The sequence below is a fragment of the Spinacia oleracea genome, chromosome 5 (assembly GCF_020520425.1).
Source record: "Spinacia oleracea cultivar Varoflay chromosome 5, BTI_SOV_V1, whole genome shotgun sequence".
In the NCBI taxonomy this organism is placed as follows: Eukaryota; Viridiplantae; Streptophyta; class Magnoliopsida; order Caryophyllales; family Amaranthaceae; genus Spinacia; species Spinacia oleracea.
The window spans coordinates 52,788,423-52,812,470 of NC_079491.1; the positions used below are offsets into that span (position 1 = coordinate 52,788,423).

Here is a 24,048-nt window from a genome sequence, read left to right on the forward strand (position 1 = left end):
CATATTACAAACTATAAGTTACATTGTACATCTTACAGTTTATATCTCTACAGAAATACAGGATCATATTTCCTACACCTTACATTTTGCAAGTTTACACATCTATTTGACAGCACAACATCCGTCGTGCTGAAGTCATCAGAACAAGGTCAAGTGTCGAGAAACCTGCAAAAAAGACAGCAAACCAACAACAAACAAGCAAACACACCAAAACCCGGCCCACATATGCCACACACAATTAATACCTGAAATCCATAAAATATTTCAACAGATCTGTTCCCTAAAAACAAGCCAAAACCAGACTGCCGCCCTCAAGGCGAAACACGGCCACAATGTTTTCTGACCACCTACGGGTCGTCCAAAACCAAACCAAAGTATTCTTAACAGTACCTACAAACACTTATATTAAAATTTTATCGGGGGGGGGGGGGGGGGGGGGGACTACTCCAGAGGATCTTCCGGGCCTGCATTCTCCCTTTGCTCGACATTGTCGGGTGCCAACTCGACTTCGGCGTTGGGACTGGCTGCAATTGCGCCCCCCCTCAACGTCTTCGTCGTCACTCTCGGCACCAGGGGGGACATACTCCTCGGGGAATGCAGTTTTGAACTGGACAATGTCATCCTTTGGAGTCCAAACCATCCTGCTTGCCATCCAAAAAAATCCTTCATCAAACTCAGGTTGAACATCGAAGTCGACATTCTTTGTTTGTTTACCATCACCTGGTACCGTCTCAACGTTGGTGTTGGGACTTGTGGCAGTTGCGCCTACCTCAACATCATCATCTTCATCCTCGGCACCAGGGGGGACATACTCATCAGGGAATGCTCGACGAAAGTCGTTGATATCAGCTTGAGGGGTCCAACCATTATGCTTCCCATCCAAGAATTCCTTCATCGAGTCGGACCTAGTCTTCCACATATAATAACTGGCACACTCCCAATTTTTCTTCTTGACCTTTTCCAACGACGCCTTCAACTCGGCATTTTCAGCAGACAACACCTCCATGTCGTCATTCAGAGTTACAACATCAACCGACGACTTCAGCTCGTCAACCTTTAGCGGAACGACCTACCAACCCCTATAAAAACTCCAACCATGGACGACTCAGTCTCGTCACCCCATATCTTCTACTTATTTATTTTAAATTACATACTAATGCTAATCGTGTACTTGTTAATGTTGTAATTTTCTCAGGAACGGTTGGCATTCTTATTGTCATCTTTACATCTTACCGGTTGGTAAGAAGTCGGGAAGTTATTGTCCTTCCTTTTTGAAGATTAAATTCATTCTCTCCTTTGAGCTTCTTGGAAGAATTCAAAAATGGGTTTGGGACAATTGTTGGGGCGTAAAAATACCGTCCTCGTGACGTGGTAAGGTGGACCCATTCAAATGATCATATAGCAGCCATCAAAGCAGTAATAAAGGCAAAGCTGAAATCAAGGGATGGTTACAAGCATTGAATGATAGGCTGAAATCAAGGACGATTACAAGTAATAAATGATAGGGGAGTTACACGCAATAAATCCGTAATTAAATGCTTGTTTTATGTTACACTCAAAGATTCATGTATAAATAGGAATTGTAGGCTCATTTTATGTATTCCGTTGACACTTCATAATAATATTCTACTCTTGCTCTCTATTATAAACATGATCATACACTGCCTTATTGCTTAATAATATACTACCCCTCTCCCCTTTCCGTAAGAGCTTTCCATCTTTGTTCCCATCATCTTTATATTATCTTGCTCATTCGAATTGTTAGCACCCCCTCCCTCCGACGAATTCGACTCTAGGTAGAATTTGTCGAAAACAATGTTCTTTATGAAAATGATGAGACAATAACTTTTAGTTGTATTACCCTGTCAAAAAATATCGCAGTAACATATATGGGAAAAAGTTGAATATTCTAATAATATACTCCCTCAATATTTTTTAGGGGTTACGAGTTGACCAACACAAGTATTAAGATTTCGGGCAGCATTTTGTATACATGACTAAAGCAACTACATTAGCCCAGAGCTTTTTTTTCCTCTGTATAGAAGTGTATCTCTGTATGAAGGGAAAAGGAATCAGTGAATACCAAGATCAAAAGCTTGAGAAGTCCATCTGCAAGTGCACGACGAGTTCGTTATGTCATCTTGAGTTCAAACCTTTGACCTGATATTGCCGATATCTTCGACCTATATGAATGAAATGTCCGATTGCCCACCAAAGAAGACAAGAAGCAAGTATACTTGTACCTGATCTGCAATGATACCAGTTTTAACGCAGTTTAAAAACCTGGAGGTGATTTAGCTGGCTGCACGAAATTAAGCTCCCCATGAAGTTGAACATCAGGGTCGCACTTCATGAAGTTGCACTTCTAGGCAATTAAATGTTCTGAGAAGTGTATAAAACTGTTTGGTTGAACACAAGAGGTAATAACTAATAAATTACCAACGGGGCTAGAAGCCTAGAAGGCAACTCTTTTAGACCCAAAATAAAAGATTATTTTTTTATTCTCATTTTGTAGGAGGTAGAACTTTGTTAAAAAATATATATATATTACTACCTGCAGTGTCAACCAAACAACTCAACCTTCAGTACTGCCCTAGAAAAGATAACTTCCTGCACATTTATTATCAATAAACAACCACTTAGTTGTTTTTAATGATCGCGATTCACCATAAGATAGTGGGGTTTAATAAGAGATCTCACCTTGTCAAAGATCTATGGGGATTCTTAGACCATCGTGAGCTAGTTGAACCTGAATTCCCTCCCTTAATGCAAAAATGAGAGAAAACCAATCAAATAAATGTGTTATCAACTTGTCAAAAACTCCACAAAATTTGAGAAGTGAACAAAATCAGTATCCTAAACTCTTGCCTCAGCCCCATATAAGTCACAAAAATATTTAAACATGAAGCCTATTAACCAGTTGGGACAAAGGTATATAATATGTTCACAATAAGTCCTCAGCAGTCAGCACAAAAGTAAACACTAGCAGCTATGCTAATCTAATGATGTCCTTCTGAACGAATACAAACTTCTAAGAACTAAAACGTACACAGGTTTTATCTAAATCTTGTGGCAGTTGAGAATTTAAAACAACAGGGAATATCAGTTCACTACCTGCTTGACCATTCAGCAAGAAAAGTGTTGTCATTATGGTGATCAAATTCATGGGTCATTCCAATTAACAGAGCACGCTTTGGACAAATTCTCTTCACCGCATCAAGAGTCTGAGGATAACCAAAGCCACTGTAGTCATATCACACGATTGCACATACGAGATCACATAATATATTGTTGGACTCATACAGGTAGGTTACCTGAGAGAAGCACAGGTGAGTATTATGCGACCCATTCTGCAAAAAAAAAAATGGAAAACGACGGAGCCAGACATTAATAAATTTACGTCTAATATACCAATGACAAACAAATAAATATAGACTTATCATTTGATAGTGAAGTTGCTGATATAAGGCTAGTGGTCTGAGATACAAGTCATGCGACGGCACCACATGTATAACCACAACTCCATACCATGTTGTATATCCCTAATGAATTAGCAATTAAGAATATCATTTGTCTTTACAAACAGAAAATACTTATAGATTTTGAATTAAGAAGGAAAAATAGACGCTATCAGTCCCAACTAATAACTACGGCCGATCAACTTTTAAAAGTCTCATCTTTTACTAACTCACAGCGATCCTAGCTTTGGGGCTCTCCACTTAAAATGGTCCTCAACATGAGTAACCTGTTAAACCGGTTAATAGTGCCAGGTATCACGTGTCACGTTCACTGTTACCTGATTCGCTAGTATGACACTATACGAGTACACAATTCGCTACTTAAGTTTCTAAATTAGAGAAAAATTGTACCATTTTCATGTTATAAACTTATATTTCACCTTCTCGGTTCGCGGTTCGTGGAGCGATTCGAGAATCAGGTAAAACTGTGTTTGCGTTATTTAAAAAATAATTTTGTTCTTTTAAAAAAGAAAAACTACTTTTTTTAAAAAAAAAAATTGACCATGGGCTTAATTATTTTATTTTTTAAATCCTATCGGGGGCCTAAATTATTTTTTTAGTGGACCCGAGGCCTAATTAAGGGTTTTTTTAAAATAAATAAATTCCAGTTGGGGGTTTCGACTAGGGACTTAATTTGTTTTAATTCCGACCGGGAGCTTATTGTTTTTTAATTTCATCCCTAAGTTTTTTTTTCATTTTGATCGCGGGCATAAATTTTATTTTTATTCATTTCATTTTTAAAAAAATAAATAAATTCATGAAGTATTTTTTATAAAAAAAACATAATTTTTTTTTTTGGTCAAGGACCATTAAGTGGAGACCCCCAAAGTTAAGACCACCCTGAGTTAATAAAAATTTGTGATCTTTTAAAGCTAACCGGTCATATGGCCTCAATTTTCCCTTTAATTAAATTACTTTATCTTTTAAATATTTATCTTTGAAGTAGGTAAGCCGAGTGAACCAAAGCTTGGGCTAGTAACTACTCCATATATGGCTACAAGGGAATAAAAACTTAGACTCATACGAGGAATACAATAGATCCTTCCCGATCACGAGATTGAAGCACAGATACCAGAAGCTTAATTTGTAATGTAATCTAATTCTTATCAACCATAGAACTCTAAGATATAAATAACTTTTAATGTAAAATAATCATTATTTTAGTGAAAAACCAAAATAAGATTCTCCTAAAACCAACAATGATAAAAATGACAACTACTATTTTATCATTAAACATTTTCCCTCTTAAAGTCATATTTTATTATTCCCTTGTTATGCTGTTTACGTACTTTCTAGTCAAATAGAGGATCGACACCATATGTACTTGTCATTATTGATCGGTTTGGTCAAACCATCTGCTAGGCTATCTTTGTGATTTTTCTGTATATCTACACTTCCTTCTTCCATCTTTTCACGAACAAAGTGATATTGAACTCGTATGTGCTTTGTCTTTGAGCGAAATGTTGGATTCTTTGCCAAGTGCAAACTGCTCTGACTATCACAAAATAAAGCAATCTTCTCTTATTTATGTTCAAGCTCCTCCAATAACATTTGTAACCAGATGGCCTCTTTGCTATCTTGTGTAGCTACAATGTATTATGCCTCTGTTATTGAAGTAGCCACGATGGATTGTAGTTTTTTACAGCTCCTCCAGCAAGAGTAAACACATAACCCGTGGTGGATTTACTTTTATCAAGATCACCGATATAATCTGAATCTGGGAACTACTTGAGGTTTGAATCAAGATTAAAGGTATGCAAATTCACCGCTGTCTCGGAAGAACTACTTCAACAAGATCTCGTGCATTCAACATGCAAGATTGTAAGCCAATCTTTACACCTCTTCCTATTAATTTAAAGTATGAGTCCAAGAAATGAAGCGGAGAGGATGGACAAGACCAGACATTGCACAAGCAATGGGAGAGGTTAGTAGATATATGGCAAATCCTGGTATAGAACATTGGAATGCTGTAAAAGAGGATCCTAAGATATATCAAGGGTACCTCAAATGTTGCATTATGTTATGGGGATAAGAGTTTAGTGTCAAGAGATATGTTGATTCAGATTATGCAGGTGATCTTGACAAAAGTAAATCCACCTTGGTTATGTGTTTACTCTTGCTGGAGGGGTTGTAACTTGGATTTTAAAACTGCAATCCATCAACAATAGAGGCATAATACATTGCAGCTACACAAGCTAGCAAAGAGGCCATATGATTGCAAATGTTATAGGAGGAGCTTGAACACTAACAAGAAAAGATTGTTTTGTTTTGTGAGTCATTAGTCAGAGCGCTTTGCACTTGGCAAATAATTAAACATTTCACTCAAAGACAAAGCACATACGAGTTCAATATCACTTTGTTCGTGAAAAGGTGGAAGAAGGAAGTATGGATATACAGAAAATTCATACGAAAGATAACTTAGCAAATGCTTTGACCAAACCGAACAATGACAATTACATATGGCGTTGATCCCCTATTGGTCTAGAAAATATGTAAACATCATAACAATTAACAAGGGAATAATAGAATATGACTTTAAGTGGGAGAAAAAATAGTAAAGTTATTTTTTTATCATTGTAGCTTTTAGGAGAATTTTATTTTAGTTTTTCACTAAAATAATGATTAGTTTACTGATAGACTATGAAATAGCCAAATGTAAATATTGGCAAATAATCTAATTATAGCAAGTGTATAATATCACTTGTGTACATCTAAAATATGAAATCGATACCTCACAAATAAATAATATTTTGTGGATAAACAAACAACCCTAATGAAGGAAATAATAAATGTAACGTAAGAAAATATAAACTTTTCTTAAACTAAACTTTTATATGATGTGAATTGTATTGAATGAATTCTACATTACACTTCTACACATTTATAATGAATTAAAAAACTAATTAAACAATGATTTACATTGTTTCTATAACAACCGACAATCTTGTTTCCTATAATTAACTAAACATTAACAATAGAAATTCCATTCTAAGAAACAAACATTAACAATAGAAATTCCATTCTAAGAAATAAACATTAACAGTAGAAATTCCATTTTAAGAAATTTTATTTCATTCTCTCCTTATGTTTCTCTTGTCGGTTCACATTTCTCACAATTCTCCATCTCGTTCATAATTTGAGAATATTCAATTTTTTGGACGAACAAATTGCATCATTCTTATCCGGTTGCACCATTTTGACAATGATTGCCTGCGTACCCTCGATTGGGATCAAACCAATCGTAGTTCCATTAATTCTTCCATGTAGTGCTTAACATGTGACAATGTTTAGCAATTCCAAACAATGTTGCTTCCTGACACAACTTTGGTTAACACATCTGCGGGGTTCTCATTTGTATGCACCTACGTAAGAGAAATACCACCTTCTTCTATGACATCTCGAACAAAATGATATCTCACATCTATATGCTTGATACGAGCCTGGTGAACCTGATTTTTAGCCAAATGAATTGCACTTTGGTTGTCACAACTCAGATTCACACATTCCTGCTTCAACCCCAAGTCATCTAGAAGTCCCCACAACCACAATGCTTCCTTGACTCCTTCTGCAGCCATGTACTCGGCCTGTGTAGTAGATTGAGCCACCGTGGCCTGTAACATTGATCGCCAACTAACTGGAGCACCATGTATTTTAAATACATAACTAGTAGTAGATCGTCGTTTATCTAGATCACCGGCATAATCAGAATCAACAAAACCATTTACCTGACATGTATCTCCACCAAAGCACAAACCCGTGTCAACAATACCTTTTAAGTACCTTAAAACCCATTTCACAGCTTCCCAATGTGCTTTTCCTGGATTCACCATGAATCTACCGACAACATTAACTGCTTGTAAAATATCTGGACGTGTACACACCATGGCGTACATTAAACTGCCAACTGCACTAGCATAAGGTACATTATCCATGTATGTCTTATCTCCTAAGGTAGTGGGAGATTGTTTACCAGAGAGTCTAAAATGTGGAGCCAATGGAGTTACCACTGACTTAGCACCTTTCATCCCAAACCTTTCAATTACCCGCTCAATGTATCCTTTCTGGCTCAAGAACAATTTTTGGTTTGATCTCTCTCTTCTAATCTCCATACCCAGGTATTTTTTTTGCAGCGCCTAAATCTTTTGTTTCAAACTCTTCACCGAGTTGAGTTTTTAAACTATTTATCTTCACCTTTCTTTTTGAAGTAATAAGCATGTCGTCCACATACAATAGAAGGTAAATATAACGGTTTTTTCATGAAATGCCCCTGAGGTTTGCAATAATGCACCAAATACCCCTGCGCGTTTCAAAATTCATAGAATACCCCTATTTAAACTTAAAGTGCACCAAATACCCTTGGATTTAACGGCCGTTAGTACTCCGTTAGCGTTAATTTACGTTTATGCCCTTATTCACCCAATATTCTACATTTTAACTTTTAAAAAAAAATCTAATGTCTTCTCTCTCATCTCATCTCCTCTGTTCTTCTTAATTACTCGCCCCTCTTCTTCTTCTTCTTCTTCTTCTTCTTCTTCTTCTTCTTCTTCATCGTTTCTCTTCTCTCGCCACCGTCTTCTCCTTCCTTTGCTGCTGCCGCGCTTAGTCCTCTCCTTTCGCCGCCAACCTTCAACCTTCGTCGGCGGAAATGGCGAAAATGGTGGATTCGCAGAACTACCGAGCTTGTATTTCTGAGTAATTTGAGGTGAATTAATGCCAATCCTAATTAACACTTAATGAACCCTAATTAACTCTAAATCCCCTCTCTCCTCTCACCCACCTCTCTCCTCTCAATCGCACATCTCTTTTTCCTGGGTATCAAAATGGTGAACCCAACCACAATTTTTCCTTCTCAAACCATCTTCATCAAAAATCAATTGCTAACTCAAATCCCAAATAATCGAACCCAAATTTTCTAGTGAATTGAAATCGTGAATTGAAGTTTGATGAACAAGGGGAGGTTTCTGTTAGGTATGGTGATGATGAATATTATGAACAAAGATGAAATTGAAGATGAAATTGTGGATATGTGGGTTAGGCATGTGCCCATGAACATGAATTCAGTTAGGGTAAGGTGATGATGAAGACAGTAGGACATGAATTCATATTTCTGTTGAAATTGAAGATGCTGAATTCAGATTTCATGTTGCCCCTATTTTCTGGGCTGATTTTTTTTGGAATTCGGGGGTTGGATTCGAAGGACGGAGAACAAAAATTGATAGTGTAGAGAGCATAGAGGGTAGCGCAACAATTAAGAGAGAATATAGAACTAGATTTTCGTTTTTTTTTTTTTTTTTTGCAGATTTTCGTTCTCGAATTCGTTCTTCAGCATTTATGTTCTTCTCTTTGGTTCGAGGGAGCATATGAAATTATAGGAGATTTTGGAGCAACATTTGTTTGTGTTTTTCAGATTTTGATTTTCGTTGGTTTTCCTATTTTAGATTTTGGAGCTGAGTTCTTCGTGAGCATAGAATAGCAGCGGCAGTAGCAAGGGGCGAAAAACAACAGAATTTAGGTAGATTAGAGAGAGATTATAGACACTGGAATTCGAATTTGTAGTTTAGATTTTCGATTTTAGGAATTAAACTCTCAAAATTTAATATTCTCTTCTTCAATATTATGGGTTTTGTTCTTCAATTTTCAGATGTATTGTTCTTCAAATTCAATTATTAATGGTATAAGCTGTTTGGGTATTTGGTGCAAAAAACTTTGTAAATAGGTGTATACTATGCAAAAAGTTTATAAATAGGTGTATTTGGTGAATTATAAACATGACTTAACGGAGGACTAACGGAAAGTCATAATAGGGGTATTTGGTGAACAATACGGAAAAAATAGGGGTATTCAATGAATTTTGAAACGCGCAGGGGTATTTGGTGCATTATTGCAAACCACAGGGGTATTTCATGAAAAAACCGTAAATATAATCACCTCCACGAAGTTTACGAATGTATACACAACAATCATAATTACTTCTAGAAAACCCTTGCTTTAACATAAAGGAACCAAATCGCTTATACCACTGCCGAGGATATTGCTTTAATCCATAAAGTGATTTCCTCAAGCGACATACCTGACTCTCTTTACCCTCAATCTTGTATCCCCTCAAGTTGACCATCGACACATAGATTTCCTCATCCAAATCACCGTCTAAGAAGACTGTCCCCACATCAAGTTGTTCAAGCTCAAGATCACCATGAGCAACAAGACTTAATACCACCTGAATAGAAGTATTTTACCACCAGAGAAAATATCTCATTGTAATCAACACCTTCTTTCTGTGCAAATCCCTTGGCCACTAACCTAGCCTTATATCTTATACCATCGGTCTTGGAAGGATCCTCATTTCTTTTATACACCCACTTACAACCAATAGCATTTTTTCCTACGGGCAATGGGACTACCTCCCATGTCTTTTATAAAGAGATTGCATCTCTTCCTCCATAGCAACCAACCAACTCTCTCTATCCTTGTCTTTGATAGCTTGTTTGAAGGTGACCGACTCATCATCCTCCACCGAGAGTGCATATTCTACCAAATTAACCTGCCTATAATGCCTCAGAGGTTTGTCTGACCCAAACTTCTGGACTTATTTAAAATTTCTCTTTGGCCTAGTGGTTGCCAAAGATTCCTGTTTCTGTTGTTGTAACACATGTACATTTTCCCGCTGAATCTCCTCATGTTCAAGATCATCCTCCTCATGAGTTTGATTAACACCAGAATGCTCCACCTGAACATGACAAGAATCTGGTTGGTCTCTAGATTATATCTCCACTACTTGAGTATTTAAAATAGTCCCGACATCTCCATTATTTGGCACCATAGCTTTAGATAAAGTTATCATAGATCTTTCATCAAAGGTCACATCCCTGCAGATTACAAATTTAGAATCCTCTATACTCCAAAGGCGATAGCCATTAACGCCTTCGGGATACCCCAAGAATATTGCTTTATTGGCTCTTTCATCGAGCTTGTTATCCTTGACGTGATAATAAGCTGTGGACCCATAGACTATAAGTCTCTTGTAATCTGCATGTTCCCTGACCACATCCTATAAGGTATATCACCATCTAAATAAGAATGTGGGGATCGATTCACTATTAGCAAGCTGTAGCAAACGATTCTGCCCACCATTCTTTGCCCAACCCAGAATTAGAGCGCATACACCTACCCTTCTCAAGTAGTGTACGATTCAGTCTTTCTGCGACTCCATTCTGTTATGGTGTTTCTCTGACTGTCCAGTGTCGAACAATGCCTTATCAAACCGTACAGTTTTTAGCTTTCGACCCGTTCTGTTCTCAACCATTGCTCTCCACCGCTTTAAGATATCGAATACCTCATTCTTATGCTTGAGAAAATAAATCCAAGCATATCTAGAATAATCATCAACAAATATAACAAAGTACCTGGAACCACCCTTGGAGTACACAAGAGATATTATACACTTGCTATAATTAGATTATTTGCTAATATTTACATTTGACTATTTCAGTCTATCATTTACATTAAATGTTATTTAAAAAATAGCTTAGAGTTCTATGGTTGATAAAAATTAGATTAGACTATACATTAAGTTTTATGTAATCATTTACATTATCTAATTTCAATACAATATTTTACATAGTAAGCATTATCATTTCTTAGATAATTGTTTCTTCTTAGCTTATAAAACTATTTTCTTCATTATTTCCAATTTCAACTTTAGTTGTTAAACACTCAAATTCCCTAACACATGGGACCTAAGACCTGTGACTTCCCTTGATACACACTAAACAAGCATCACAAAGTTCCAATCTTGAGAAAGTTTGTTCCTCCTATATACTTGAACTAGGGTGTCTATTTTACTTCCTCCATTTCCTCGAAATTGCAACATTTGAGAGAGAAGGCACATTTTTTTACTGGAAGGAGCTGTCTCAAAGAGCTGGTGGTATTTTTTGAGTTGCCATACTAAACCATGTGTTGGTGCCCTATTTTCTAGAAGGATACGACTCCGGTGCTACACCAGACATGATTTGGTAGTTTAGGCAGAGACACGTTCCGTTTGCGATGTTAGTGGGTGGTGCTTGAAAATATGAGGTGACTTCATTGGTATATGGCAGTATTCTTTAGTCCCACCTGATTTTCATTCAATGGACCTAAGAATTTATTTGAAATGCCAAAATTTTGTTTAGTGTATGATGTATTAGAAGTTCTAGCTTTAAGTTTATTGTAATTATTCTGAAAAGGTTGTTCGAAGGGACTCCAAATTGGGTCACCTCTCTATTCTGCTTGCAACCAGGCTGCTGTATTTACAGATGTTTTTATATAGAACTTATTGCTGTATGATTAGTTTAAAAGTTACCAGAATAGCCAGCAACTTCAAGTTAGTTTAGTATATAGACTACAAGTACTACCATCAATGAAATAACTGGGAAGATTAATGGAAGTCTTGCAAGTAATAAAATGGACTCCTTTTGCTTTGAATTAGATTTCTCACTTGGGAAGGGCACGGAGATTACAAAAAGTAAATTGAGAGAGAAAAGTAAGAGAAGTTGTGGGAATGCAAAGATCAAAATCTCACCTAAAACGGCAATATAACTCTTCTATGGGACATCCATTGAAGGGCAAGTGTGAAATATATTTAGAGATAGAGGGAGTAACACAATTCATATAGCATGCGTTAGTTTTTCATGATCCGAAAATAACCAATCAGAGATGGAAATTTAAAAGGGAAAGTCAATAAATAGATGCTTATTCAACTTGGCAATCAGATTCTCGTCCACAGTGTACACATAACCTATATACCAGTTTCATCGCAGTGAGTACAGAAAATCCAAACAAATTATCTTACTAACCTTGTAAAGTGTATCCAAGATAAGAAGGTCCAACTGCCCACCACCACTTTTAGAGATAACTGCGAGACAAATGATAAGTTTTGTGTAAGACCGTCTTACACTCATAAAGCCGTAACTATCAACCAGAAAACCAGAACTATTAACACAAAAATCATAATTGTTGACACGAAACCTGTAACCATTAACACAAAATGATAACTATTAACACAAAACTAAATATTAAAACGAGAATCTTATATTCTTATATTAACACATTTTTTAATTGGAAAAGATAACTAACTAAAAATAACTATTCGTATAAAAAAATACTAAGCATTACTATATGACAATAAGAGTGTAACTTTCTAATTATAAAGTATAACTAGTTGATCATAGAGTATAATTGTAGTCTTATAAGTGCAACTCTCTAACTATGAAGTATAACTATTTTATCATAAAGTGTAACTATTGTCTTATACTCATAAGACAGTCTTAATTTAAAGCTCATACAGACAAATAGCTTTATCAATTTGGTTGAACAAGTATTGATTCAAAATCCAAATCATTCAAACAGGTCAAGCAAACCCACACGAAGTGTGATATTCAAAGAGAACCGTGAATTTCAATCCCAGTACTTAGGATTAAGGTATGTAGTTGATTTCAATGTGTCTGCATACTGCTAAAGAGTAAGAACCAATCCCGATAACCAATATGTCCAAGTCTTGTGATTATTCTGATTAAGACATTTCTTCAGGGAATCATACAAGGGATTCCAGATCACAAAGGGCTGAAAAATCCAACAAGGGATAGAGAGACTTTACATAAAAAAGAAAAAAAAGGACCGGAATAACTACAATTTACTTCTCTTTTACAAAGTCAAATAAATTTACTAATACATAGAACGTGAAATATCCCAGAAAGGCCCGTCTAATGGAAACCACCACCCAGGTAACGCCCGCGTATTTCAACGAGAACACCAGGTGTCATGCTCTATGCTTTTAAACAGACTTTACCATTTTTTGGTCATGGTTTCCATTTCTCTCTAGGTACAGGTTAGTGCAAGTAGTGGGTCTTGCAAACCCAAACTACGACATAAACATGGTCAAGTTTGGAACACTACAGCCTTTTCTGATGACCATTGAGGTTGTCAAGAGTAAGTGGGGTGGTTCAAACTCCCTTCATTTTACTTATTCAGAATCCAATAGACTGCTTTAACTATTCACCTTCATGCCCAGGTTGTAGGGTCTAGTGTAAAATGAATGAGAACTGTGATTGTACCTCTTTCTCTCTCGCATTCATACACAACTGACACACACACCAGCGCAGGTAAACACGCAGGCGTGGGAGCACGAGAGAGATGCCAAAATTTAGTAAATCCAAGTGATAACACAATGTTGCTTAGTTCAGATGAAGAAATACAAGATTATATTTTATGATTGAGTGGTGCCTTGGAAGAGGGGGATTCTTCACTCCTGAACAGAGTGAAGACAAAAAATCAATCAAACATAGGCAAATGGAGAGAGAATAAACCATGAGGAAGGGTAAGTTCGGTGGATCTAAGTGATAACAATTGTTGCTCAGATGAAAAACGGAAATAATACACTCACTAGCCACTGTGGCAGGACCAAACCATGAGATATCATATACACAAGCTTTTCGCACTTCAGACCAAAGATGTGGATTTATCTAAGAAACGTGTTCAGTACATGAAGGGAAATATCAAGTTTGACGATAAAGTGGTGCCCTAGTAAGACGAAGATGCTTGAACATTGTGAAGACAAAAGATCAAACAAAACTATAAAATCTAAATAATATCAAATGGTGAAAGATACTCACGAGCCTCTGTGCTTGGGATAAAACGAGAGACATCAGATATGTAAGCTACTTCGCACTTCTGACCGAAAAGGAAACCCAATGCAACGTAATCTTCACCATGCATCACCTATACAATTTTATCAATTGACATAATCAGTAAAAAGGAATAGTAGTTAAAAGCATAAAAGAGAAGAGATGGATTGAAGCAAGTTACTGGTAAGGGGGCGAATTGCAGGCCCGATGCGAAAAATGGTTTCTCGTGATCGCTCTCAATTATTTTCCAGTCAAGCTGAGCTACTCGTCTAATCTCCTGGCCTTCTTTAAGTTTTTTCTGGACCAGGTAAGGAAATTTCACAGCAACACTGAGGGAAAAAAAGCAAAATGACGATTATCTAGCTGAGCAGCAGTAGCATTTAGTTTAATCTGATTAGGCATCGCATTTGTCCAACGTCAAGATATCAAGAAACCAACTTAGTTTTGTATGATAAGATCTCATAAGGTGGTACACAGCATCACCGTATAGTAGACATCTAAACGCCTATGAAGCAGAAAAAAGAAGGTTTCATATCTGATTGAAAAAGGATGTAACTTCACTATATAAGTTCCACAATTTTGCTTGCGTCCTGACACCCCTTGTTAAGACGTGGATGGGATGGATAAACCAGATTGAGGTCCTCCAAGAATTATCTAAAATTCTGAATATAAAAAGTTAAAAACGAGAGTTAAGTTTTGGTTTTGGAAGAATTCTTGGCAACAAACAAAGACTTTTGACCATGACTCTCTAAAATTTATTTTTTTAACGGCTATGAAAAGTAAAGGAGTAAAGAGATATAGGAAGGCACCGAGAGGTCCACCAAAGCATGCTGAAAAGAACTCCAATCTAGCTTCACATCCTAAAGGACCACGTTAGAGAATGCACCATAAGCATGACTACAAGGAAAGTTAAAAACATACCCTTTTCCATTAGTTCCCTCACTAGATTTTGTAATCTCTGGATTAGTCAACAATTTTCTTTCCAAATGGATTAACTGCGATTTCTGCATATATTATACCTTGTGCCTCAGAAAACATACTCCCTCTATTTTTTTTTGTTCTACTCACTTTCTGTTTTGAGGTGTTATTTTTGTTCTACCCACTTCAATTTTTTACTAGCACCTTTTTACCATTTTAGAAAATATCTACATGTCCAAATAGTAGCCTAAGTACCGCACCTAAAAAAATGTAAACAAAAGAATGTGTTTTATGGGTTTCTTTTATTTTTCCTCCAGGGCGAAGAACAATAAACAAATGATGTAAACTAAAACCAAATTCTCAATGCACACAACTATTTGATTCATGAACTAATCCTTTAATCCACACTGAATAAAAGTAATGGAAAATTTGAATCACAAGGACAAATCCACAAAAGAGAGTGACTAAAAGACCAAAAAGAGAATTTCTCATTAATATGACACTACCAAAAAAAGCAAATGAGGTTCTTGACCCTTACATCATCTATCTAGGGTGGCTTACAAAGATAAAATTCCCTTAAAGGACATGATGTCTTATACATTGGGTATGACAATTTAAACATTGACCATTACAGAATAGTATGTTAGAGAACCACAATCCAATACACAATGATAATGAAAGTACAGTTTGTAGATAATGTAAGCATATATATTGGTGATTCTTGATACCCAAAAATGTAGCAATATCTCCGAAGTCCTAACTCCAACTCCTAGACATTTCCAATGGATATTGGTCCCATTGCCCCACAAGAAGGTTGAAATAGATGCATGATGGTAGATGCATATGAAAAGGTCATAGAAGGGGTGCTGCTTGCCAAGGATTCTTAATAAAATCCCCATTTCTTATCTCCAAGGAGGGAGAAGAATAAATATAATTTCCCAAGGGCTTGTGTAGATAATACGAGTACTCCACCTTTCCTTTATTCAGGAAGTCGAGTTCTAGCACGAATCCTCAAAGACATTACCTCATAAAAGAGATGTTCTTAGACACCAAAGTACCAAAAAAACACCCTTCTCCCTTCAAGTTTCCACACACATTCTTAACTCATCAGGTGATCTCTATCCTCATTTCCCACCCGTACCTCTAACCAAAGAAAATCTCTTATATATTTTCAATATCTCTTTGCTTCAAGGCTTCAAAACAGATGGAAATTTTATGGTTATACTACATGATAATAACCCCGACATCCCTAGAAAAAGGGGAAAAAAGCCCTCTTCCACCTAACATGGACGTAACTCCTATAAGCTCTCCATGATAATGACTATACAAAGATCTTCATGGTTATTTGTGGTTGTACCCTCAATATACAAAGGGCCCAGGTGGGCATGGACCAAATTTAATATCCCAAAGCATAACTTTATCAAATGGTTGGCTATGTTGGGCAGATCGAGTAACCTTGAAACACCCAAAATAAAAAGCATAATCTACCACATGTTTATGGACCTTAGAAAAGCCACAACAAAAATTAATTCTCTAAATCTAAATTTTATGGTAAATTGGGTAATGGTGATAAAAGGACAAGAAATCTATGAAGAAAAATACAATTAACAAGCTACTTAAAATGGCCAGAACAATTTGAAACCCGATTAATGCCTTGTTTCAAAAAATAAATTTAACCTTAAGTCTTCTTTTAACAAACTATCATACTTTACCTCTTCATATTATATTGTTTTAGCTTTCATACGCTATAGAAAATTAGAAACCCTAAAGAGGAAATGGCAAAACCACAACTTAGTGAGTATTGCCTACCTACTCTTCCATGTGGACTATCTCCATCTCTCCCCCCCCCCCCTCCCACTCTCGTCCCCCAACCTTAAGTCTTCTTTTAACAAACTATCATACTTTACCTCTTCATATTATATTGTTTTAGCTTTCATACGCTATAGAAAATTAGAAACCCTAAAGAGGAAATGGCAAAACCACAACTTAGTGAGTATTGCCTACCTACTCTTCCATGTGGACTATCTCCATCTCTCCCCCCCCCCCCCTCCCACTCTCGTCCCCCCCCCCCCCCCCTCATGTCTCAACTGTTAAATGCCAATACCAAACCCTGTTGCATTCATAATCCCAGGTATACCAACTACATTCTTTCTGAATTCAGTGCCCGCTATTTCAGAAGATTTTGAAGTCCACTATCTAGGGATACAAAATCATGTCTCCTACTAACTCAAAGATAAAGATTGCTTGAAAACTCCAGCCACCACCAATAATCTACCTGACATTGATCACACAAACCCATCTTCATCATGGTTGTACCGCTTAACAAGTTATATATTTTGTCTTGAAAACATAAGCCTATGAATAATTTTGGGTTTATCCGTGTTTTTTCTTCAGTTTCTATTTGTGGTTGATCAATTTTTGATATGTTAATGAAAACAATTTATGATGATAGTTTGTTGCAATTATTGATGATTTTTAGGTAGGGAATGCTGAAATTGAATTCATTTTGCAAGGTCTAATGCCTTGATTATAAGGTATTATGATGTTCTACTTAATTAACGTTTGAACTATTTCACACACAAAAAGAAAAGAAAAATTGAACTACTTCAAATCACTTGATAATGAACTTTTGTACTATGTACCATTTCTGGATGATATGGTACCAGATGTGAACTACCCCAACCAACCTCTAGTGGTAGATGCAACCTAACCACTCAAAATTAGTATTTGGAACAAATCAACTAGTAGTCTAGTACAAGAACTTTTTTCATTGGAAAGTGAAATAAGATGGATTTCTAAGCTTTACTCCCTTTGTCCCATTTTAGTTTGCACACTTCCCTTTTTTATCTGTCTCAAATTAGTTTGCCCTGTTTCAAAATTGGTAATTGGCTCACTTTTCTTTATTAACTCTCTTCCCACTATTAAAAGTAAAGGTCTCCGACTGTCTCTCTTTCGATATAAAGTACCACAGTATTTCCAATCACATCTACCATTTTATTAAAACAACACTTGATCACCAAACACCAATATACCTCCTATAAGTATTTGCCATGATAAATTAACACACTATATTAGGGTACAATTCTTTAATTAAGTAGCTAAACAACCAAATCTAATTAAGAAAAAGGTCAAATATAAATCATATAATTATTCCAAGCCAAAATTTACTTGTATAGAATATTTTTTTCTCTAAACAGTCACCTTGACAACTAACCATATCACATACTTCCTCTGTTTTTTTTTACTTGCACCATTTTCCTTTTATGGGAGTTGCATATTAGTTGCCCCATTTCCTTTTATGGTAGGTTTTCTGTATTCACACACTAAATACCTACTTTACCCTTACATTTCACATTTACCATTGTTACCTAACCTTTTTCCTCTCTTATTTTTGTCATCATATGGGCAATTTTGATGTTTAAAATTTCTTTATCTTTGGGCTCAACCCAAATGGTGCAAGTAAAAAAAAAGGGAGTTTATATCCAGTTTGAAAAACCACTTGTCGCTCTAACAACAACGTAAAGCCACAGCCAGTATTAATTCCCAAATGAATACTACAGAAATTATCCTAGGCTTTAATTCTACAGTGGGAAATAAGACAGAAAATTTGGTGCTACATAAGTATAGTATAGTCATTACAGTGTAATCTAAAGATCTGTGATCCTAAAGAAATTCATGCACTTGTTTGACTGGATAGCTTCAAACAGCCATACATCCAAATTATTATACCTACTACATCCTCTCTTTTTTTACTTGCAACATTGGTCACTTTCACGCATGTCAATGCACAACCTTTATCATTAATATCTTTAATTCTTTTTAGAAAAATTATAAAAACTGATATTTTTAAAATACACATTGAGACGAATCTAACAAGATCCATATGACTATGTTTTATCTTAAGTATAAAATCATCAAGTGTAGTCAAAGTAGAATGTGCCAATAGTGTAAAAAGTTCAAACGTTGCCAGTATTAAAAACACGGAGGGAGTAAGTTTAGCATGGCATCACTCTAAAATAGTTGTCACAAACATCAGCTCTTTACCTCCTGAAATGGAGTTGTAGATTCTGAAATACCAAGGCCAGTTACCGGGTCACAACAAAACCAACCTCTTGGACGTATGTGACTTCATTCAAAATTGTGCTTGTGCAACAAAGATCAATCACCAAACCTATGGCTTCACAATACTCTGGTTTGTGTTGTATTCATTTTCTTCTGTCGACTACCGACAAGCTTTTTCCCAGAATCTCCCTCTGCCACCTTTCCCCAGCAGAAGTTAGACCCATTTCTCATCAACTTCCTATTTTAACACTTATGTCTGAGATATTTTACCTTCAGACTTGGTATCAATCACCTTGACAAGACTCAACTGGGTATGATAAGACAAGTATTGATTGGTGGTTGGTTCATACTAATCCCAGAAAAATAAGATTTTCCAAAAGACATCACTCGAGGCAAACCTCCAGGTTACATAGCACAAAAGAACTCACTCTTACTTCCCAATTCTTCAACTCCCAGACCTGACCTCTCACTTGCAAGACAATATCCAACCTATCAAATGCAACCTCACTATCGTAACTCAATAAACAATAATAAGTATGTTGGGAGCACAATAGGTGGTTGACCAGTGTAAAGCAAAGACATAGAAACTACGACTATGGTAGTGAATATAATATTCATCTTGGTACTCCTTAAGAAAGCTCCATACCTATTCATAGAATCCTGGGTGAGGTAAATTGGAGTCGGACTGATGTCATTAGTGGTACTGAATGGTTGTACAGCTCGGATGTCGTCCAGACCAAGAATTGCATCTGCATGCTCATGCGTCAAAATTATCTGCAGTTGATCCAATACTGACATCTTAGACTTCAGCAAGTGAGGATATAAAAATCAAAAAAGATCATGGCAGTTATAAGGTTGGAATTTAACTCGAGATAAAGTTTTACAGGAAACAATCTGCTAAGCAGGGTTTAGCTCAAATTTTAATTTTATAGTTCTAGTTGATGCAAATTCTTCCACGTGGTATCATACTTTGCAGGTTTTTCATATGTAAGATGTAACTTTTCTTTTGTTTAAATGTTTTACCCTTTAGCATGGCATAAATAATCTATAGAGATGGAAGTTACACCTCAACCAGAAATCTCTCCTTCGTTACAAAAAAACCAAACATACTACCTCTGTTCCTGAAAGTTCTTTACGCCTTGCAATATGTGTTCAAAGTATGAAAACTTGACCGTAAATTCTCACTTGGTCTCGGTATGTATTTTCAGGATATTAACTTTTTATAATTTTCACATACGGAATTGGATATATTAGTGGTGATAGGAAAGGGGGTAGTATTTGATAACAATGGAAGAAGAGACAAACAAATAGACAAGATCTATACACACCCAAAATACAGACAAAACACTCTTCATTCAAATGTTTAGGAATAATATAAAAGGTTCATAGAAGTTGTAATTAGCATCGAATTTCAAAATTTTGAAGGTTCAAATGTTAACTCACAGAATCAACCCGTGGAATTTTATGTAAGGTGAACCATCGAAGTACTGCCTCTCTGAATGTCTTCCCAACGTCAATCAAGATATAACTATGCTCACCATCAGTCTGGCAATAATCAATAAGTAGAGATGTATTGCCCCTGAAAATCAAATAAAAATAAAATTACACAGCAGACCTTACAGTCCTTAGTTTTAAAAAAATAAACAGCTTAATTTTATCTTCAAATATGGACAGAAATTATCCAAAGGTTAAATACCAGGAAGACAACGTTGTACACATGATAGTTTATTGTCAGCTCCTTACAATAACCTGAAGTCTGGCTACGCAACAGAGACATACATATAAAAACATTCATTTCTTACACTTACAATTTATAGAGAAATGAAGACCCAAATAATGCCAATGACAGCTTGAGCTGCAATATGGATAGCTTCATTGGAAAATCTTTCTTAAAAGGAGGTGAAGCGAAGGCAAAGAATGCCGCCTAATCTTTATTCTTTTAGCTAACAATTCATAGTTACAAAGACTGGAGAATTCACAATGTTCTCAAGAAATTATATCTTAGCAGCTGTTAGACGTAAACAAATAAGGCATAAAGTAAACTAGCAAGCCCTCCTCCTCCCCTCTTCCTATGTATAGATCTTTTAAAGTTTAACACATTCTTGTTAAAGGAAAGGATACGTGCATCGTGACTTGTACAGTTGTAGTGTTGTACGAACTCCACCAGTAGCAAAATACACATTGGATATCATGTCAGTTTAATAATCGTTAACTGAAACATCTATAATGACACCATAGATCATAATTGACCAAGTTAATAAATTCAATGCCTATTGAATTCCTTGCTTTCCTCTACTAGTTACCATAAAAAATAAAAGAATAAAAAAACCATACCATTCCCCAACTCACCGTACCAGAAATATTCTGTTGGCTCTTTCCCCATCTCTCTTCCAAAGCTCCAACTACCATCATCAGTCAAAACTAGGAATAGTGACTAGTCCTTCAGATATCACTTTATTACCACAAGTGATCTACAAATGCCACTCTTCCCCAACACCAAGTTTCCTGAGCACGGTCTCAAGTCTCAACTTTCAACGAATCACCATGAATCATACTGACTTTAAGCGCCCAGCCGCCCACTAGTAAAACATAATAAATCCTCAACAACCTCATTCTCATCTAAGAAGGAAAAGCATGTTGCCCATAGTTCAGAAAAGGATTAAATTCATACTCTTGCAATAGGGGTCATCATTCTCCTGTAACTTGTCAATCCATTTTGCTAGTGGTACATCAGCATTGTCAAAATAAATCTCTGAATTCAAAAGTAAGCCGAAACATACCTTTGCAGAAAACTATCATTATCATTTGAACTTAACTTGTTGATTCTCCTAAGCATATACTATCCAAAAATAAGAAATCAATGTATGAGACTATTGTGTTGGGAGAAAAAAAACAATTCTAGAGAAGTGATTTTCCAATTTCCTTTGTTTGGTTTGTAAAGGGTGGAAAACATTTTCCTTTTGTAAGGCTGGGAAGCCACATTCTCCTCCATACTTTTAGCTCCCTTTTTCTCTCCTCACATCCATCCTCTCTCTACCATTACTATTTATCCCCACTACCCTATCATCTACATTGTTATCCTTGTACGCGGTACGCCTAACCCAAAACGCCTCCAAAGTTTTGATGGAGCAATATGCAAAACTATCATAAAATTCTTTTTCGAAAACTATTCTACAACAAATCTCAAGGTTCCTCAATAAGTACATTACTGAAATACTATAACACTCCACGTCACTCTAACTTCAAAAGCCACAATACACTTTTCGTCGTGATCTAACAATGGAGTAATTTCCAGCTTCCATAAAATTACTAGCACACTCAAAACGCTAAAAATTAAACAAAGAAATTAAGAACAAAAGCAGATCTATTACCACATTTATAATCGAAAAAACTGCAGAACACGCAAAAGAAATCCCTATGAATCAAGATAAACTGAAATGATACGAAAGTTGATTACGAAAATTGATTACGAAAACGAGAACAATACCGATAATTAGGGTTTTGGTCGGGGGAAATGGACAAGGACTGAACACAAACAGAGCAAGGTGGATCAGAAGGCTGGATCAAGCACATCGCATTTGGTACAGCACTGGAGCAACCTGTTCCCATGAATATCAGCGCCGATGAAGACGGAGACGACTGCTCCGCGGCTGCGACGCCGTTCTCCATTTTCCGGGGGAGGAGAGAGAGAAACTCCGTGGGAAAACAGAGAGATGGAAACAGAGTTGTTGGTTTGCTGATGTAGTGGACAGTACAGAGGGGAGCGTGGATCTTGATGGTTCAGTCAGTATATGCTTGACCAACGGCAAATTGGATGGTTCACCACTTCACCCCATTGCACAATTACAGCCGTTTTGTTTACCATAGAAAAAAAAAAAGTTTCAACACTAAGTCCCTGTTCTAGACCTGATCAAAAGGCGGACTAGGTCGAGTCGAAGCTTTAAAAATCAGCCCGTATCTTGGGTCGGGTCGGGCCAAAATTCAGGCCGGTTTTCCATGCCCAAACCCACTGTTACGGGCCTAAAACATCGGGCTTTTCGGCCAATTTCGGGACGGGCCAAATTTATAACTAAAAATGTAGTTTTTACATTTTCCAAACCCGTCAAATTTTTTTAGTTTTCGGGCCGGGCTCCAAAATCGGGCCTAAAGTGGCTGACCAAACCCAAGCATTTCACATATTTCACTTTGAGTAAATATAGCCATATTTTCTCAAATTCTTGTGAAATGGGTAAGTCATAAAATCCATCTTTGGCTCATGAACACAATTGTCTAGGCTCTTCTAACAATGGTCCATTTCGATGTCATGTTCAACAAGCAAGACTCACGTGTCTTAAATTAACCAACTTTCAAATATCCATTCCATGGAATCTTATAATGTTGTCTTGTTGATATGGTCGTATGACATTGTCAAAGATATGTGGAACACAAATCAAAATACTTGATTTGAACCTTCTGAAGTTTGAGCGTGAAGAGATTTGTTTGTTTATTAATCAATCATATGACTCAACCCTTAAATGACCATTTAATAAACACTCAACGAATGTTTTTGTTTACTTTGAATGTGAGTTTTTCCGTTGTCCAAACAGAAATTGTTTATAATGATTAATGGAACAATAGTGCCATTAAGTTCCAGCCTTTAGAAGGACTTTAAAACAAACATGATGACCCTACAGCTAATGTAGCACGACTTTGCTTCATTTTCCACTTGTAGGTCAATAACCAGACTTAGCTCCCGGATTTTGAGTTTCTAACGAAAGTTTGAACCTCAAGCGGTAATCTAATACCATAGGAGTTTATTTGCTAAGTCATTTCTCTTTAACATAAACTTCAAGGTAGAAATAGAATTTCTGAATTCATTTCTTTTGTTCCCGTTTCCTATCCTTTCTAGCATG

At 36.3% G+C, this 24,048-nt stretch overlaps 1 protein-coding gene across 2 annotated transcripts; it reads right to left on the bottom strand.

The window, feature by feature from the left end:
- Nucleotides 1-1,834: 1,834 nt before the first annotated feature.
- On the bottom strand, nucleotides 1,835-23,016 carry LOC110775014 (putative hydrolase C777.06c). 2 transcript variants are annotated; one of them, XR_002529633.2, is made up of 11 exons: nucleotides 22,644-23,016; nucleotides 20,600-20,735; nucleotides 19,803-19,930; nucleotides 14,358-14,505; nucleotides 14,165-14,270; nucleotides 12,350-12,408; nucleotides 3,315-3,350; nucleotides 3,115-3,224; nucleotides 2,701-2,762; nucleotides 2,555-2,610; nucleotides 1,835-2,248 (listed from the first exon to the last, which is right to left on the bottom strand). XR_002529633.2 is itself a non-coding variant. In XM_021979619.2 (10 exons), exons 1-9 carry the CDS (start codon nucleotides 22,823-22,825, stop codon nucleotides 2,705-2,707), a joined length of 963 nt encoding a protein of 320 aa, XP_021835311.1. In that variant the 5' UTR covers nucleotides 22,826-22,979; the 3' UTR covers nucleotides 1,835-2,248; nucleotides 2,701-2,704. The 2 variants fall into 2 exon arrangements, 1 of the variants encoding a protein (XP_021835311.1); XM_021979619.2 differs by lacking the exon at nucleotides 2,555-2,610 and having other exon boundaries at nucleotides 22,644-22,979.
- Nucleotides 23,017-24,048: the final 1,032 nt, after the last annotated feature.